At 34.0% G+C, this 18,816-nt stretch overlaps 1 protein-coding gene across 1 annotated transcript; it reads right to left on the reverse strand.

Annotated features, from left to right (window-relative positions):
• Positions 1–12,930: 12,930 nt before the first annotated feature.
• On the reverse strand, positions 12,931–16,912 carry LOC136984049 (protein limb expression 1 homolog). Its single transcript, XM_067280971.1, has 4 exons — positions 16,680–16,912; positions 15,817–15,980; positions 13,791–13,931; positions 12,931–13,724 (listed from the first exon to the last, which is right to left on the reverse strand). Exons 1-4 carry the CDS (start codon positions 16,855–16,857, stop codon positions 13,320–13,322), a joined length of 888 nt encoding a protein of 295 aa, XP_067137072.1. The 5' UTR covers positions 16,858–16,912; the 3' UTR covers positions 12,931–13,319.
• Between the last annotated feature and the right edge of the window lie 1,904 nt (positions 16,913–18,816).

An 18,816-nucleotide genomic window follows, 5' to 3' on the forward strand; every position in this document is an offset into this window, starting at 1 on the left:
ATGGAGGCAACACCCTTACCAGACCAGACGGCGGACACAGTCGCCAAGGCACTGATCCACACATGGTTTGCACGTTTCGGCGTCCCTACAACGATTATAACGGATCAGGGCAGACAATTTGAAAGCCAGTTGTTCAGATCACTAAGCAACCACCTAGGCTTCCAAATCAACCATACCACTGCCTACCACCCCCAGGCTAACGGGCTGATCGAGAGACAACATCGCACTCTGAAGGCAGCCCTGTCAGCGCATCTGCAACGGTCAACCACTTGGACGGCGGCCTTACTGCTCGTCTTCCTAGGCTTACACTCGGCCATCAAAGAGGATATTGGAGCATCCCCAGCCGAGCTGCTGTACGGCACTCCATTACGGCTGCCAGGCGAACTTCTGGTGGATTTCCCAGTGGTAGAGAAGACAGAATTCATGCGACAGCTGCAACAATTTCTCCGCACGCTAAGGCCGTTCCCAACATCTCAACATGGGAAGCAAACAACCTTTGTCTCTAAACGGCTATCAGACTGTTCGCATGTCTTTGTGCTCAATCCAGCTGCACACCCTTTCGCTTCGTCCAGCCTATCTTGGCTCGCACCGTGTACGCCGCCGCTTCGAAAAGTTTTTCGATATCGACGTTGCGGGCTCGACATTATAAACAAAGTATTATCAGAACATTATGATAAGTATGTCCCGCTTTGAAATGTTAATGCGAAACATTTAACACAGATGTGAAATAAAGTGTATTATTTTCTTACCATGGATTTCAGATTACGAAGAATTATCGTCACAAGCGAACTCAGAAATATCAATACGAAATTCTAACGGTACGAAAAACACTTTTAATTATCGCAGAAAAAACGAAAAATGCATATTCAGACAAAAACAATAAGTAATTCAACTATGACAGTTGCATTAGTGGTGAAACCTCTATAGAATTAATAGATAAATATATATCTAAAATTCTCAACCTTTGTGCATCCTAGTAAGATTTACCAGTGTCTGAGACATGTGAGTCGTTGGTAGCAAATAGGTTAAGGTTGAGCATTATTTGCCTTTTCAGTACAGAAAAGAACCAAAGTGCGTAGCGTACAGAACGTGATGCACGAGGTAGCGCATACGATGCAAAGGCGCCATGCTTTACTTAACGACTGGCTAGAGCATCCAATAATGTGAAAATGTTTTATGAAATTAGAACGTAAAATATTACTAAAATACAAGCTTTTATACTACAGTAATTAGAATTGAAAAAACCCGATTATTACTTATTAAAATCCTTAAATTAAATAGTACGATATTAAATGAAAAGAAGGTGTAGAAATTATGCTACTCATCCTGATTCTACTGTCTGGCGTCGGGAAGAAAAATGTCCAAGTAAAATTCCAAGTTGAACGTCGTTAACCTGAAAGTAATATTCTTGTGAACATTTGAAAAAAGTTCTATAAGACAAAAGATGATAACTTACACAATTGATTCTACTTAAATTATAAATCAATTGATGACACTGACCCTGGCCATAGTGTTCCTTTAACTGTTTTATTCCACTTCGATACTAAAATTAGACCTAACTGATTAGAACGTTCCTTATTTTATTTATATTTGACAGAATTTTGCTTCATGTATCGATTATATAATCAAGACGTTGCTACAGAAGACGCTTTCTTTTATTTTCTGTTTCGAGTTTGATTAACAATACGAATGATTTAATTAACAATACGAACAATATGTTAATCAATACTTCGTATTGTTAATCAAACCCGAAATATAGCTTAGAAGTCTTGGAATCAAACTACACTGCATAGAAAATTATAATGTACAGTATGTACATAAAATATGTTAAGAGAACTAAGATTATTTTTTCAACTGATTTCTGTCTAAACTATTGCACATTTACCGCACCTTCATTTTAATAATTTGAGGGTAATTATCTCAATTTGAACGAAAAGAAGCTCGAGTCTAACAAAAATCTGTCTATAAATCAATCTCGCTAATTTAATTCAACAATAATTTGTATAAATATCTTAACTTGAAGACATAAATATGTTTCGGGTTGATGCTCTATTAGAATTTATACTCAATATTAATTACATAAAAAACAAAGGATTACTTACTTCCGTGAGACTTGCCGAAACAGAATTTTGCCGAAAAGTTTCTGAAAAGAAACAACAATGAAAATTATATTTATTTCGGCTACAAACAATATGTACAACAACAATTGTAAAGTATTGTTAGTCGAGTATTACGTCGCATCAAGCGCGTCACTTATTACGTCGAAATTTCTACGATAAATCATTTAAGTCATTACTACAAATATTCAATAAGCTTTCAATTTCGTATAATTCAGATACCAGGGATTATCTGTGCACGACATTTCAATTATGTTTACAGTTCGTAACGTCGTAAGGAATAGCGTAACGATAATTTTACGTCCCTTCTGTTAAAAACTTGTAGGGAATGCACCGGTCAAAGGCAATAAAAGCGTAATTTGTTTCAGAATGTTATCAAAAACGAAAAAAAAAAAAATTGTTGGCGTCGGACTGTTCGGAGTTCGAAAGTTTTCGGGAAATATGTCACTGTGACTAAGGTTTCGAAATAGCAGTGTGACAAAATGTCGTCCTGCAACACACGTCGTGGTACACATATTGTCCGATAGAAAGCATAAAGAGATTGTAATTGGAAGATAGTAATAAATTTGCGAAAAAATGTCAGTGTGAGTGGTGAATTCGTGGAAAATCGTATGCATTATAGAAAATTACAAAAATATCTATGAAATTTTGTTTCAAATATAAGTTACGTAGTTATATCGGAAGATAACTCAACGAGAGCGATGCGATGCACAGGACATTCGATAAGTCCCCGTAGCGAAAGGCAGTTAACAAACCTTAGACAAATCGCTATTCTATGCTCCACGTTGAGTGAGTTTCGCTACGGGTAGTCGGTCGAAATGCGTCTGGGTTCCATGCTAGATCGATATCGATATCGATAGCTATTACGCTTTAACCAATCACAGTTGCGGCCCGATGGCCGAGCGGTCAAGGTTAGCAGCCTGCCGCCCTGGGGGACCCGGGATCGAATCCGGACGGGTCGAAAAACCCCCAGGAATTTTTCGGGGGGTGGTCCGTTCGGATATGTCGGCCCCCGTCCCTCACCACTTGGCCGCCCCATTGTGGGCCTGGCCGAACCCATAATGGGCTTTCTATAAGAGGCCTTCTTAGTGCCCACTGGGCGGAAAGAGTTACAAAAAAAAAAAAACCAATCACAGTTTAGTTAACATTGTATTTTTGCTACGTGACTGGAACCCGCCATTTTCAAAGTTTTTAGTATTCTGTAGCCTAAGATTTTGTTAAAATGTCATCAAAGAAGGGATAACACAGCCAGCGAACTACAACTTGTCAGTTCGAGATATTAATTAAAGCACTTCGGTTCTAGCCAGGGTCGGATTTAGGTATTTCGAGGCTCTCGAAACCGTGTGAGGCCCCTTACCAACCCTTTACAATTTTAGAAGTCGATCACACAAAAAAAATAAACAACATAAACATATTAATTTTAATCACAAATGTTTTATTGTTAAAAAGTATTTGCAACATATTAGAAAATAAGATACAATCAAAAAGGAAAACACTAAAAATTTCGTTTTCGTCACTTTTCGATGACAAAAAAAGCTGCTAAAAGTTAAGAAAATTTACTTATAAAAATTAAATAAATTTTATATTAAAAAGATGGGATCACTAGAAATATAATATAAACAATATTGGTTATTAATATAATTAAATACTACACAAAATAAAAAGTAACGTATATTTTGTTGGTTTGTAAAAAACAAATTACAAAATTTGACTTCAATTTTCTTTTTGTAGAAATTTTTGAGCTCCTTTGAAACTCGAGGTCCTAAGCTATAGCTTACATAGCTTACTTGTAAATTCGGCCCTAGCTCTAGCTTTTTCCGTAATTCATTGCATAAATGTAATAGTAATGGCTTCGAAAAACGACAAAGTTTTTTTAAAGCTTGTATCATTCAGCCGAAAAGCATTATCTCGAAGACGAAAAACCAAGATTCGTGACGTCCAATGCTAATTTTCTCTATCTCCAATTGCTAGTGAAGTAATATCATCCTTACACCTAAAGTCGCCATGTTCTTTTTACTTTCGTTACGTTCCTAAAAACGGCACCTCGAGAGTGATCGATAAGAAAAGCTTAGTCATCGCACGTGGCTATAGGAACCGAAAACGAAACGCACGGTACGACTCAGAATAGCGTTTTCACAGTTGATTAAATGTCAATCACGTGGTTTCGATAGGAACTGGTTTTTATCGTATTCGTTGGTTTAACGATACAACTCAGAATAGATCCCCTGGATAGAAACATTGGAAGCGTTATACGTGTGTAGTTTCCACCAGCTAAACCGTGTGAAGTTGGTGCTCTGTAAAGCGCATGGGCGAATGCGTATAATTTGGCTGCTTGGAAGCTGACCCGGTTTCGACAATACAGCGCTTCCATTCCGCCACTGATATTCGAATATACAATAGCAATCTTATCGTTTATTTCACATATAGTATAGAAATTTGTAATAAGATATATAATGCAATTATAATAAAATATTAATTTTAATTCAAACAACGTTAAAATATGAAAATTTATATTTTAGAAAATACAAGGGAAGCGGCGCTTCCACCGCTTCCAATGACGGCACGCCACTGCTTTCTATGAGATACTGACTCCTATTTTTACGCTTAAAGGAAGCATGGAAAACTGAACACGGCTTGCTCGTTGTCGAGCGCGAACCCACGACCGAACACCCAGTGTTCGATAGTGTTAATCTACTCGGCCTCTGATGAGCGGCTCATAACAGAGCGGACTCGTTCCTAACCATCCGGCCGCCCCAATTGTGGGTCTAGTGACCCATGGGCTTGTTAAAAGAGCCTCTTAAAATGGAAAGAGTTATAAAGAATGGTAATATGTCGGACCTATTCTTCGCCATCCGGTCGCTCTAATTGTGGAGCTAGTTAGACCCGCTATAAGCACGGTAGAAACGTCTTAATGGCGATCAGAGACAGACGTATCCGGAACAGACTACCTTTCCAATAATTCATGGGGTTGCTCGCCGAGATTCGATCCCGAGCTTCTGAGAGCTGATTCCTTAATTGTCTCGGCCCTCCGGTGTCCTATTACGACTATTCATTACTCTTAAGAGTTTATTATAATGCTGCTGTATTCGACTATCTTGTTGCTTAGAATTCTCTATTTTAAAGTGAATTAAAGAAAGCTATACAGAAAGAAGTGAAGTTCTTCCAAAGGAAATTGAACCAGGGCCCTCTCACTGAAAGACAGCATCCTCATAGGTAGGTAATATGGTAACACGGACAATATCTAGTTTAAGAACTATGGCTGATCTTTAATTGTTAGTCCCGATTCGAAGGAACGAAGTAGCTTAATAGATATACTGGGTATTTCAATAACAATTGTTAATTAAACATCAAAAATTAAAGTATCTATAATTTCAAATAATTCTTTCAATATCTGATAGATGGCGCTAATTGCTACTAATTTTTACCAAGGTCTATAAACATAAGGTCAAGACACGATACCGTGATGCATGGCGGCGGTCGCCACGTTGAGTCTTTTTTCGGTGTGTACGGTGTTTATAGAGCAAAGCTGATTGTTTCTTTCGATCTCAATTAGTTGCTATATATTAAAATGGTTTGGTGTTCAGCACCGAACTGTAAAAATTCGATAGCCAAAGATATAAGATTGTTCCGTTTTCCCTCTGACAGATCCGGGAGAGTGATGATTTAACTGTTAAACAAATGTTTTTAGGACATTAAGCATTGCTTTTTCAGATTTAAAAAACTATATTTATCACAAGAACCACATATCATCATCATAAATATTCACTAATAAATTATTATTCAAAAACATTTATATTTAATAAATAATAATTATAATTATTATTATTGTAAAGATTTCTGTTGTATGAGATTTGTAATATAATAATAAATGTTTTAATAAATGACTACTAGCTTAGAAGACTACAGAAAATTATTTTCCTCTTCCAGTTGATGTTTTCCTTTATTAGGAACATCGGCCATACAAGATTGCTTCAATATATTCAATAAGAAAATTTCAAATAAAAGTTAGTGTATATTTTATAATTATTATTGCTTTTATAAATTTATATTTTGATACAAATAATGCTATTTCCTACATATACTCTTTCAGTGTGAACGTGTTGCCTTTTCTGAAGTAACAGTTTTAGTAAAATAGAAATTTCTTTTAAATATTTTATGTTGTTAGATGAAAACGAAAATCCAGTATATAAACTGCTTTAATATTTAACACATATTCTAAAATGTTTGCAGTATGCATCATTAAAGTATTTTAATTAACCCTGTTTAAATTACATTAAAACATCAGTACTGTTTATGGTAAAGTTTTGGTTTTCTGACAGGTTGTAAAACAATATTATGTAACTTATTAAACAGAATAAATGTTATAATGTGTTATTTGTAGACTGAAAACACAGTTTAAAATTTAAAATATAGTAATCGAAATTAAAACTTTCAGTCATTTAAATTATATTTCATAATAATTGAGAGAAATGTAACAGTACAAATTGCATAGTCTAATAAATTATTGTTGTTTAATAATCATTTTATTATAAAATAAACAATAAATAAAGTTAAAGTTGATATTTCTATTTGTTAGTATTATCTACTGTTTAATAAATTTTTATAAATATACTTACTTAATTTAATTCTCTATAAGAATAAATAAATTTAGTTTATATGCATAAGAAAGTTCCTAAATAAAGGAAATTATTGTCTCTTGCAAACACTTTTGAAGGTTTACTTTACATAATATGTAAAGCTTATGAGAATGATTTTCTTTTCATCTAATTTTAATTTATAAAAATATTTAATCTGACCTCTTGTTTGCAGTTTGTGTAAAGTAAAAGTGCATGTGAATATAGAAAACTAAATATATTTCCTAATTTAACAAATATTCCCAATTTATTCTGTAATTTTCCATTTCAAAACTAAATAAATTTATTCTCGTTTTTTATTATACATACCATGACATAGCTTTTTATTTTGAAACCTACTTAGCCTTTAATTATGTATCAGAGTAACCTCTAAATGAAAAGATTCTCTATTTGAAGTTATAAAAAGAATTCTGCGGCTCGAACTCGAAGGAACGTGCAGTTTACAGCACGTACGGTACATAGCATGAAATCTATACCGTGACCTTGGAACTGCGGATCCAAAATGGTGGTTCTATAGGGAACATTGGTGTCCTGACCTTATGTTTATAGACCTTGATTTTTACAGTTATCGTGTGGCCAAGCGGTTCCGTTCCCTGAACACTGGGAGTTCGGTCATGGTTCGTGCCTCGTCTGGCCGGGCCGGCCACGTAGAGTTTTCCGGGATTTCTCCGCGTCTGTAACGCCTGAATAGGAATCAGTTACCATTAAAAACCTTTCGGAAGGCATTATTCCCCGAGTAACGACCATCATTAAACGCATTTGCATGACAATTACGTCACATTTTACCGCGGGCATAGCCTAGATGCTCATGCCCAACTAGCTGATACAAGACAATATACAGTTATCGTTACCAATTGTACTTTTTTACATCTTTTTTCTCTGTGGGACGGGGCCAACATATCCGGTTGGACCACCCGAAGAACTCCTGGGGATTTTTCGACCCGTCCAAATTCAGATCCCCGGTCACCCAGAGCGGAAAACTGCCACCCCGATCGCTCGGCCATCCGGCCGTCAGATTACCAATTGTACTGTAAAACTTGTGAATGGATGTGTAGACTTGGAAATATTTTGTGAATTTAGTCTTCAATTTTCTAATTTTTTTAATGTAGAAGAATTTTAATAAACATTTTATTATACTGTACTTATAAAATATCCTATTAAATCTCATTACATAAACAATATAAGTCAGTGGATTCCTAAGTGAGCGGCGCTCACCAGTGGCAGAATGGATAAAATCACTGAAGACTGGTAGTTGGTTCGCGCCTCGCCAACTTGGTGGCCATGTGGAGTTTCCCAGGTTTTCTTCACGTTACTAACACCTAAATAGCGGCCAGTTTTCTAAAAAAAAACCTCTCGGGAGGCATTTCCCTCAGCAGATCGCCCACGCGTCGTCGTTGCCGTAACCAGAGTCGATAGATATACTGGTTCTTGAACTCTAATGCTACGGAAGTGACGTAATAAATATTTCTGCCACTTCGAGTGCTGCAATCGCTTCGCGGCGTAAGTTTGGCTTCAGCGCATAGAGAGAATCAGCTATAAACATTGAGATTCTCATAATATATGAAATTTTCTCGTTTTTAACTCAGATATTGCGTTTTTATTTTTTAAAGTACTTCTTATAAATACTATTTTAATTCGGTAATTCGGTTTTGAACATTATTTATTCGTAAATGTCGTTAATATTTATACTTCTATTAACTGTCACTTTCACGATTTTAGACTTGTAAAAATACAGTTGCCATTTTAATTAAAATTAATTCTCATAGTCGTAGAGCGTTCGTTTGCTGATGGGATTTCAAAGCGAATTATAATATGAACAATTTCTTCGTTTTTGTGTTTTTCTTTATATACCTTCAAATAGAAATTGATGTAAGACGAATATTTTGGATCAGAAATGACAAATCTTATCCAGATATGAACCGAATGCTGGACAACCCCTTGATACAATATAAATTTTATCTGGAACATATTTTTCGTAGGATGCATATTTCTAGACATTTGCATGTATCGATTAAAATGAGACATCCTATACATCTGAACTTTAATATATATATATTGTAAAAGAAACAAGCAGAAGAAAAGCTTTTGCTGATATCATTAGTCTTTCACCTGAACATATTATGTGATGGGAGAAATTATTAAATTAGGTGACATTTGATTAAATTTTGCTTTGTTCATAGGAAATGCAATAAAACAATTTAAAACAGCTGTTGTGTAAATAATTACTGTATATCATTTTTACCAATTAATTTAATGTAGACAGCCGGGTTGCCGAAGCGGTTGAGGCATCAACCTATTGTTCGGGATCAATTCCGGAAAGTCGAAAAATTCCAGAAATTTTTCATGAGCGGTTTGTCCTGGATATGTCGGACTCCGTCTCTTACCATTCACGTGTCCCTGAACAAACCCGTGATGGATAAGTAAAAAGGCCTTACTGTCTGCGAAGTGGACGTAGCTAGAAACGAAAAAAGGAGCCAGATTCGAGTTTAGATAGGATTTTTATGGATTCGGATATGATGGGCTCTGACCCTCACTATGCAGTCATCCCATTGAGAGCATCATAGAAGCTGTAGGGCCACATTGCAAAAAGAAAAAAAAACATTTAATATAAGTTGCTATTAATCATTATTAAATGTTAATACTAATATTTGTGTGATTATCCATATTTTCTGATTTGGAAAAATAATAGGACTAAATTATCTTAATATAAAATTGCAAATCACAAGTTTGTTTGTTTTGTTAAATTATGGCAACGCAACTATTGAGCGATCTGCCTAGGGGGATGCCTTCCGGGAGGTCTTTTTAAGGATAACTAGCCCCTATTCAGGCGTTACAGACGTGAAAACCCGGAAAACTCCATATGGCCAGCCCGTCCGGGCGAGGCGCGAACCCACGACCGAACTCCAAGTGTTCAGGGAATGCAACCGCTTGACTATTGGTGGGCCGTAAATTGTAAGAATGAAGGATATATTTAAAAAAATACTGCAACGAGTTCCTCAACTTTTCCGGCAACATTTAAAAATTTTGATGGTCCCATATGTTATCATATTTTTAAAAATTTTTATATTTTTAACTATTATAAAATGGCAAAACGCTTAATTTTGAGGGTAGGAATGAGTTTTATAAAAAAAATTGTAAATGCTAATAACGAGCAAAATTGTCATTAAGTCCAACCCTACTGGAAATACACACGACCCCCGTTTTATTTCCCCATCCCGTCGACTTTTAACCACCAAAATTTAATAGTATCAATCTCCTAATAAATAACCTATGTGCAAAATTTCAGAAATTTTCGACAAAAAGCGCAGGGGTTATTTAAGCATCAAACAGGATAAACAAAATCGTGCCCCCCACACAAACATCCATACATATAGAAATTACCTCCAAATATTTTGCATTTCTTGATGTTTCAAGGTGTCCTAAGTCCAAAAATGTAAAAATCTGGGGGTGGGTCATTTTTTTTTGCCGGATCGTCATGCTTTCCTCTGTATAACAGCCGGGAAAGTAAAGATACTTAGAAAAGACTAAAATGTCTTTATTTTCCCCGTGTCAAATCGCCAGGAAAAACAGCTTTCCATTGCAGAGACGACCTTTTAAGAGAGGCTACGCCTCTTCAAAAGGTATGTTTTTATGTGTAACGTATGTTTTTATGTGTAAATTCGTCAGCCATTTTTAAAAAAAGAACTTATGTAATTTTTAATTGCTGGCTTGTGAACTTTTTAAACTGTTCTGCAATATTTTTGCAGAGGCCATCTCTGCAATGGAAGACTGTTGTTCCTGGTGATTGGACATGAAGAAAATGAAGACATTTTATTCTTTCCTACGTATTTTTCTTAATGTGTAAATTCGTCAGCCATTTTTAAAAATAAAATAAAGGTATAATTTGTAGTCATTTTAAAGATATAAACATTTAATATATTGTATATATCAGAGACAAAAAATAATATTTATAAATAATGGCTATCGTCGTGTCGTGTTTAATTCTTCAAAAATTTGTGAAAACATTGCGAATTAATTCTTTTTTTCCCAAGATAAAGTACATTATACATCATAAATTCTTCCAATCTGACTTCACGCAAGAATTGGGGGCGTAGCATTGTTTCTTATCTTTCACTCCGTTCTGTTCTAAAATAGTGACCCCAATGCATGAGAATTCATTGACCACTAAACTAGCCTAAAACTGAATTTACTGTTATTTCATTATTATCTATAAATAATACATATGACTATTTTGACTGAATTAATTATTAGTCAAATATAAAATTGTTAATCAAAATAATTAATTAAAATTAAAATTATAGAAAGAAAGATACATACAAAATATTTAAAATTACTTTTAAATAGTAATGAAAATATTACAATATTTATTATTCAGAAAAGTTTTGGCAGTTAAGAAAATCTAGTAGAAATGTAAATTAATTATTTTTCAAATGGTAAATGCAGTATTGTAATAGCATTTACTGTAACAGTAAATGCTATTTTAGAAATTTAAATATTTTTGAAATTTGATAGAAAGTTAAAATCTTAATATTTTGAAATTTTATACATGAAATTCTACTGGTAATTTCTACAAAATTCTCAAATTATATAAATAATGAAATTCCATATAATAAAAGTATATTATGCTGTCATCCAGGTTATCAGTACTTTGTTAGTAAGCTGATAGTCTAGATGAATTAATTAAATTCTTTAGATAATTAATTGAAATTAATACATTTTCAAAAACAAAATTTCAATTAGATTCATTTAATTTTAGATGAAACTAATTCTATTAAACTCCAGGCAGTTTGTTATAATTATATCTTAAGGTACATTTTTAGTAAGCTTTGAAAGATGGTTTGTTGCAAATTTTCTAACTTTTATATAAATTTTAAGTAGATTGTTTTGATCTAACAGCTCAGAAATTATATTAATTAATCGTCGAGAATTCTATCCTTATTAATATCAATCATTCTACTTAATGATAATGTCATCTATAAAGCATATATTTTAAAGGGCAATATCTTTAAAAACATTTGTATAATTTAAAGATTCATATCATTACTCTGACCATTATTTTGATTCGTTTATAAAGAATAATCTGTATAAAGTATTTTACATATACATATATACATAACTTTAAAAAATCCTTATCATTAAAATACAAATTAAGACGGCTATAACATTTACTATATTCACTGCTTGATGTGTCTTTATAGATTTAAGTTTCAGCAAAATTGTCTAGTCATCGAATATATTATTTGAAAATAATAATTCTTAGAATATATATTTAAAAAAAAAATACATATAAATAAATAAAAATGCAATTTGTATCGTTTACTTGTCCAGATTATTTACAGAATAAAGTAAAGTAGATGCTACGCCAAAAGTTGTCTATTTAGATTGGCAAGTTAAAAAGATAGTGGCCAATGTGATCATCATCACTCTTAATGACCAGAATAACTGGTTTGTTGTATGTCCGTGATATTATCATAGCGTTATGTAAATGACAATTTTATTGTTTTGCCTCTGAGCAACACTTGGGAATAGCAGCATCATCATCTACCCTATATTATTGTCTAATGACTGTAATAAATTTGTGTCATAGTCACAGACCTTGGCGTTTAGTTCGGTTTTAAAATTCTTTAACTCCTATAAACAAATTCAGGGAAAGAAACTGTTGTTTTTATGTAACACAGCTTCCTTTTCACTTCAGAAATGCTAGTCACGACACTAATAACGAATTTATTTGTGAAAACTGCGTGCCAAACGTTTTATTTGTGGTTATTATCTCCGATCTCGATTGTATAATTGAATATTCTTCACATCGAAAATCAAAAATAATATTTATGTGTAGTGGTGTATTCAGTTCGTGAATCAGTTATGATTTTTTTTTTCATTCTAGATTTATAAATTTGTGTACAGATTTATATTTTTATTAATAAACCGCTGTAATTTTTAAAAGATTGAGCTATAATTAATATATACAAATTAGATTTCATAAAAACGCCATTTTACGGTTCCAAAAAAATGTTTTGTTAGGTTAGAAAGTCATATTTTTAAATAGAGAAAATTATCCAAGTATTTATCTGAATTCCAAAAATTATCATTTTTTTTTATTTAAAAAAATGAAATTTTTATAAGAATAGAAAGTATTTAAATATTTTCGGCTATTAGAAAACATAATAATATTAACGGCATTAAAAAAATCATTATGAAAATTTATTTGACCAATTAAGACAAATTCACAAAAAAAATCTGCTTCTGGACGATTGAAAACAAGCTTTCGCAAAGCCAAAAAAGACTATTCAAACTTTCGAAAGGGGACATACCAAACTGGATACATAAAATGAGAATTTTATATAAACAAAAGCGCGTATAAATAAACATGTATTTCGCGGAAGTAAATGCTACCTAAAACAATAAAGCGTGAAGGATAAACTTATCACATGACTAAAAACGTATCAGCGAAGCAGCACCAGAAATCAACTGGTGAATCACAAACTCGGGACTGTTTGATTAAAAAAATGAAAAAAAACTCGACTACTGTAAACCAATTATACAACATTCTGTACAGAAACCAAATTAATTAACTCAAGCCATTAATTGTCGTAACTTGATTACAGGCCAACATTAAAATGTCCCTTTTTTCCTTAGGAAACCTAAGTTCTTTCCCCGCCAGGCGAGCCATTTCCAACTCATGTTCCGAATTTAGTAATTCTCTTCCAATGATGCCCGGAGTTTCTTGTTCCCTGGCGATCCAGTCCAAAGCCATCTGAGATCTCATATCATCGTCGAGTGCGCGCTGAGAATAATGAGCAATAACCTCTTGTCTAGAGCACTGTCGTTCTCTCATCGCCTTCAAACTGCCGTTCCAGTGCAGCAACTGAAACACCGTCATTAACTCTTGGAATTCCAACATGGTTCTCCCCTTATTGGCTTCTAACATGAATCTGAACGCATCTATGCCACTATCGGTGCCGCTGCCTACTCCCTGATAAAATCATCGTCGTTAATATTAATCGAAGAAGGGGTGTACGAGTGATATAAATATACTTACAGTAAATGATGCGTGTGCCTCTGCGATCGCCTTTTCTATTACATCATCGGAGATTTTCCTAGATGGATGCTCATTAAATATCGAATTCATCAGAGCAATCTTAGCAGCACTTCTTCTCGCTTCGGCCTTAGTTGGGCAATTCTGTATTTAAATTATATAAATATTAATTAATAATTATCGAAACGACAGTTAAGATGTACAAGGTAATAGTTAACATCTTCGAATAGGAAAAAAAAATCGAGAAACGTTTGCCACATGTAAACTATTTGTTTATGCAAATGAGAAAGAGGCAAAGGACCGTTTGACATCAACTATTTCCAGAGACGATGAAAATTGTCATCGTTATGTACGGTGAGTACGGGAATATCGTATCAAAACAGGTCGAATTCACGTCTTCCTGCCTACCTCGCTATGGCAATACATCAATTGCATTGACTGGCACGCACAGGCATCAGTCTAATTACGGGTTAGTGGTTGATATATTATGTAATAAATCTTCCACGACCAATTATTTACATCAACTTCGCAAGAAAAACCTTCTCTTTTCTCTTTCCATAGTTGGTGTCGGCAAGCCCTTCCCTCTAGCGTTAAACATTAAACCCCTTAACGTGCATTACCTTCATTGAGCTACCCATTACCCTTCAACTGCCTTTACTCCTCCCTTCGTTTGAAAGATTTTACTCATCCCACCCCTCGAAATTAACAAGTTCTATCTATTGCCTATTGATTCTGTATCTAACTGCACTCCCAACAGCTCCATTTTTAAAGGTCGCCAATGAAAGCGGGCTTAGCCAAATTGGAAATCTCATTCATCTCTATAAAGTTTGGTAAACGGTCTGATTGGGGCCCATTTTTTCTTGTTGTACGAGTGAAAACGGTAACGGCTCTGACAAAAGATCGGTGGCTCGAACTTTTTTTAGGATGATGAAACAATTCGTAAAACACGAGGGGGTGAAAGTGGGGTTTGCTTTTGTACTAACTTCTTATTGAGACAACGTGTCTAGCCGGTAAAAACCGGATGGACCTGTTACGATAGAACTAACCTGTAGTGACTATCCGCAGTATAAATCCGTCCACCTGTGCTATACTTTTTCGCCTACCTGGAAAGAGGATGGGAAATACTTCGACAAACCAGTTTTTCTATATCGAAACGAAGATTAATTTAAAAAAGAAATCATGATTTATAGTAATTACACGATCTCTTCTTTACTGTTATTTTTAATCAGAAATACAATTAGAATGAAGTTCAACAGAGAGGAGAAATTAGCAAATGAGTTAGGCTTTCATAGATTCCTCTAGACGAGCTTTTTATTTTTACTTTTTCCCCTCAAAATTTCGTACCTCGAACTCGAAGAAACTGATACAAAAGTTAAATATAGGAGTGGCAGGTTTTGCGTGAGAACCGACACAGTCAACCCGTAGGGCTTGAGAGGGTGGGGGTTTTAACGTGGGAAAGGTGAACGGGACAATAGATCCCTAATCCACTCTTTAAACTACTGTTCGACTGAAAAATTCGACAGAAATAGAAAAACAAATCGGTTGAGTAAATCGAAATATATTTCACCCGATCAAAACATTAAGGATCGATAAACATATACGGAAAATTCAAAAGATAGAAGAATTTAAACAAACGACAGATGCCTCGGGTGTTGTGTGACCTCTGAAAGGGGCACTCATTGTCTGTGCAGTCACGTCTAAAGAGAAATCAGTGCAGTTGTTAGTTTATGGAGCATCCTACCCCTCCCTTTTCTCTTAGATCAAGCGGAAACGACTTCTTAGAAGACAGAAATGACCTAAAACCCACACATCAATCGTATCTCGATGTCTAAAGTGTTATCTCTCAATTTGGAAGTGAATGGGATCGAAAATGCCGGAGATAAAAGTCTACGCCATTTAAACTAATTAATTTTTAAATGTATATGCACCCGTTACTAATTTATTAAAAAGTTACTTTTATAATTCGTGTACATGATTCGATATTTATGTATATAATATATTTTCATTAAAATTAAATGCACAGACCTACCTGTAAACATCCAAAACAACTGCCACCTGGAAGGGTTACATAACAGACATACGGAGGACTAGACGATGGTACGGATTCGTATATGACAAGAGCACCGTTTTTCAGTTCCGCACCCCTGGCCAATTTCATCTGCCAAAATTCTTGCAACGCTTCCACCACATTTACTGAAAATAGGTGTTTATTTCGTTATTAGTAAAAGATATACGGTATATAATTTAACAAATATTTTTCGGGACGAATCGTACGAATGAATTTTTCAGTGTCTCCGTTATAACAGACATAGACATACCCTAAAGAGACGAGGACATTATAATCACAAGAGTATTAGCATATCATATTATAGTGTACAGACAAACATCATCTCTTAATAATAGTTCAGCGAATGTGTTTCTTCTGATCTAGAATAATTTAATTCATTTTGTTCACTATGTACAGTATTTGTACTGCTTCAGGGTATTAATTGAAATGTGACCGTTCAGACCGTAATCCTACTGTGATCCATCATAACAGAGGAGGAAAAAAAAAAAATATGAGAGAAAAAACGGATCCCGTTTGGAAATTAGTGCCTGTTTTGTATCAAAAAATTTCTATCGCTATCAGACGTAATGATGCGCTCCATTCCATAACCAAATTAAATCCGAAAAAATTGTATATATTTTATAGCAATTAACGAAGCACGCACGTATAGTCAACCCCTTTAACGCGTCCGGATGCAAAATATTCCACAATCGTCGTATGCTTATCAATTAAAAGCTTAATTGCTGCGGTAATGTAAAGCCGTGCAATGTGTTTCGCGGGAGTTTAATTTAAGAAAAATAAATAAATATGTGATTCTATTTGGCAACACTTTAAAACAGACTCACCTTTCTGTTTTCTCAATCTGTTCCATAATTGTCTGTATAATGCTAACGAGTAACTATTATTATTCGATAGATCTTGAAATGCCCATAATAATAATGTCGTTGTGGATGTCTGACGATTCGATAACTCCATTGTCGATGTCATGGGAGAATCTGAAGTCCAAATTCCTGTCGACTGCATCTCCAGCAGCACAGACTTCCCGTCTTGCCTTGGGTCAAATGTGGCCTCGTTGCCAGTGACGACGGTCACCTGTCTGGGCCCACAGATTTTTAACGCAATCCTTCTTTTCGACGTCTCTATCTTTCATTTCTTACCGTTATTAACATTTTTAAAAATTTATTATATTTTTTTAAAAGAATAATTTGAACTTTTTGATAAGTTTTAATAATTATTTTATCTACAATTTTTAGAAATTTGTGTTGCAGTGGACAGATGGCGCTTTCACCATAACGGGTTCTCGACGTTGGTAAAAGTTCAAGGACGAGAGTTTTTTTTTCTTCTTTCTTTTTGCGTTCGGAAATGTGTTTTTACGAAATTTTTAATGATAGACTATAAGAAAAAATAATTAATTAGCTAAAAAATATTTAAGCATGGCAAAAGCATTTCGGACTCGATTCTTTTAAAGGAAAAACAAATATATATATATATATGTAAGGTAAACGCGTCACGTTGCGAATACCGATTTTATTTGAGTGAAAAAAAAGATGTATTCGTCAATAAAACTTTTAACAGCTGCAAAATAGTGATACGGTTTGAGTTTAGTAACAATCTGATACATTTTAAAACGAATTTTAGATATCAGAAAAAAAAATTTTAAGTATAAAAAACAGCTCGGGGTAGATTTAATCTGTACAATGCACGGGTGGATTCATTTTCTAACGTATCAATCATCGCAAGACTAAGCTTATCTATTGGACACACATTGGAGGGTATTATGTGAACAGAAAACCAATCATAAGGAAAATTCGCAAATCAAGGACGGTGCAGAAGTATGATGGATAACGCTACATGACAATACAGGATAAGACAACTAATTACTTGCTAGCTGCGTTGATTAAAGCAACACTTTTTATTTCGTACCTCGTCTCATTTAAATTTATAAGTAACTATATAAATTCGCTATATCGCTTTTTAGTCCGTGGTTACTTTCATCCGGTTTCTAACACGAGCAAAAATAAAGAATTTTTTTTTTATTATTGAAAAAAAAGCTGTCTTTTTTTTAAAGTGTGTGTTATCCTCAATTGGTTTAAACGGTGGTTAAAGTTCCGACAGATAGGTAATGAGGAAGATAAAATGTTAAGGTCACGTATTCTGATCTGACCTTTCCCATGCTCCTGTCACTGAAGTATACAGTGAAAACTCGAACAGAATGGCTACGATGTTAAGTATCATTGGTTCTTTCATCATTATATACAGGGTGCGTCCAGCTATAAAAGCCAGGTGTAAATAGTTGTAAGGTAAGGGTGGAGTGAAAACACGGCCGGGTTGTCTGCGCACCTGGAACTCCCACACTCAAATATTATACATGTTATTAGATAAATGGGATTAGTTTCCGAGCAAAGATAGATTTAATTTGTTTTTAATGTCTAAACCAGAGACGATCATGTGGGATGAAATTGTGGAACGATTATTTATCCTTTTAAGGAAGATGTAACATTTGATCAGACTAAACTACGTTCGTTCTGTATGTACTCTAAGAAATAATAGAGTTGTTTAAAAACAATTCTGTTACTTCATTGTAGTAATTGTTTATACAATGATCATTTAGCATTATCTAATTTTAATTAATTCCAAAGGTAATCATATCATCGAATCGATAATGATTCAATAAAGACTAACTAATTCAAACTGATACTATATTATAAAGAAGAATTTCTGTAACATGATTGCCAATTTGTAGTTTTTATTATGTAAAGGCATAAAAAGAATGCATCAGTTAATAAAATAAATATATTACTTTTTTATATATAACAAAAATATCTTCCATATTTTATTCATTCTAAGTATAATGTTAAAATGATAATACTTAATATTTTGTATGATCTTGTTTTAATATTTTGTGGTTTTGTAAGAAACAAACTTAACTTTTAACGTAAAGTTATACAGTAACTTGTATGTTATACGTTAGCTGAATAGTTA

The sequence above is a fragment of the Centruroides vittatus genome, unplaced genomic scaffold, assembly GCF_030686945.1.
Source record: "Centruroides vittatus isolate TY-2023 unplaced genomic scaffold, ASM3068694v2 contig_900, whole genome shotgun sequence".
NCBI classification, from domain to species: domain Eukaryota; kingdom Metazoa; phylum Arthropoda; class Arachnida; order Scorpiones; family Buthidae; genus Centruroides; species Centruroides vittatus.

Excerpts from the sequence above, each read along its gene's own strand:
- LOC136984049 (XM_067280971.1), bottom strand. The coding sequence starts at position 16,857 with ATGCAGTCGACAGGAATTTGGACTTCAGATTCTCCCATGACATCGACA. Across the intron at positions 15,981-16,679 it reads CAGATTGAGAAAACAGAAAG|TAAATGTGGTGGAAGCGTTG; the intron begins GTGAGTCTGTTT and ends ACCTATTTTCAG. Across the intron at positions 13,932-15,816 it reads GTTGTTTTGGATGTTTACAG|AATTGCCCAACTAAGGCCGA; the intron begins GTAGGTCTGTGC and ends ATTTAAATACAG.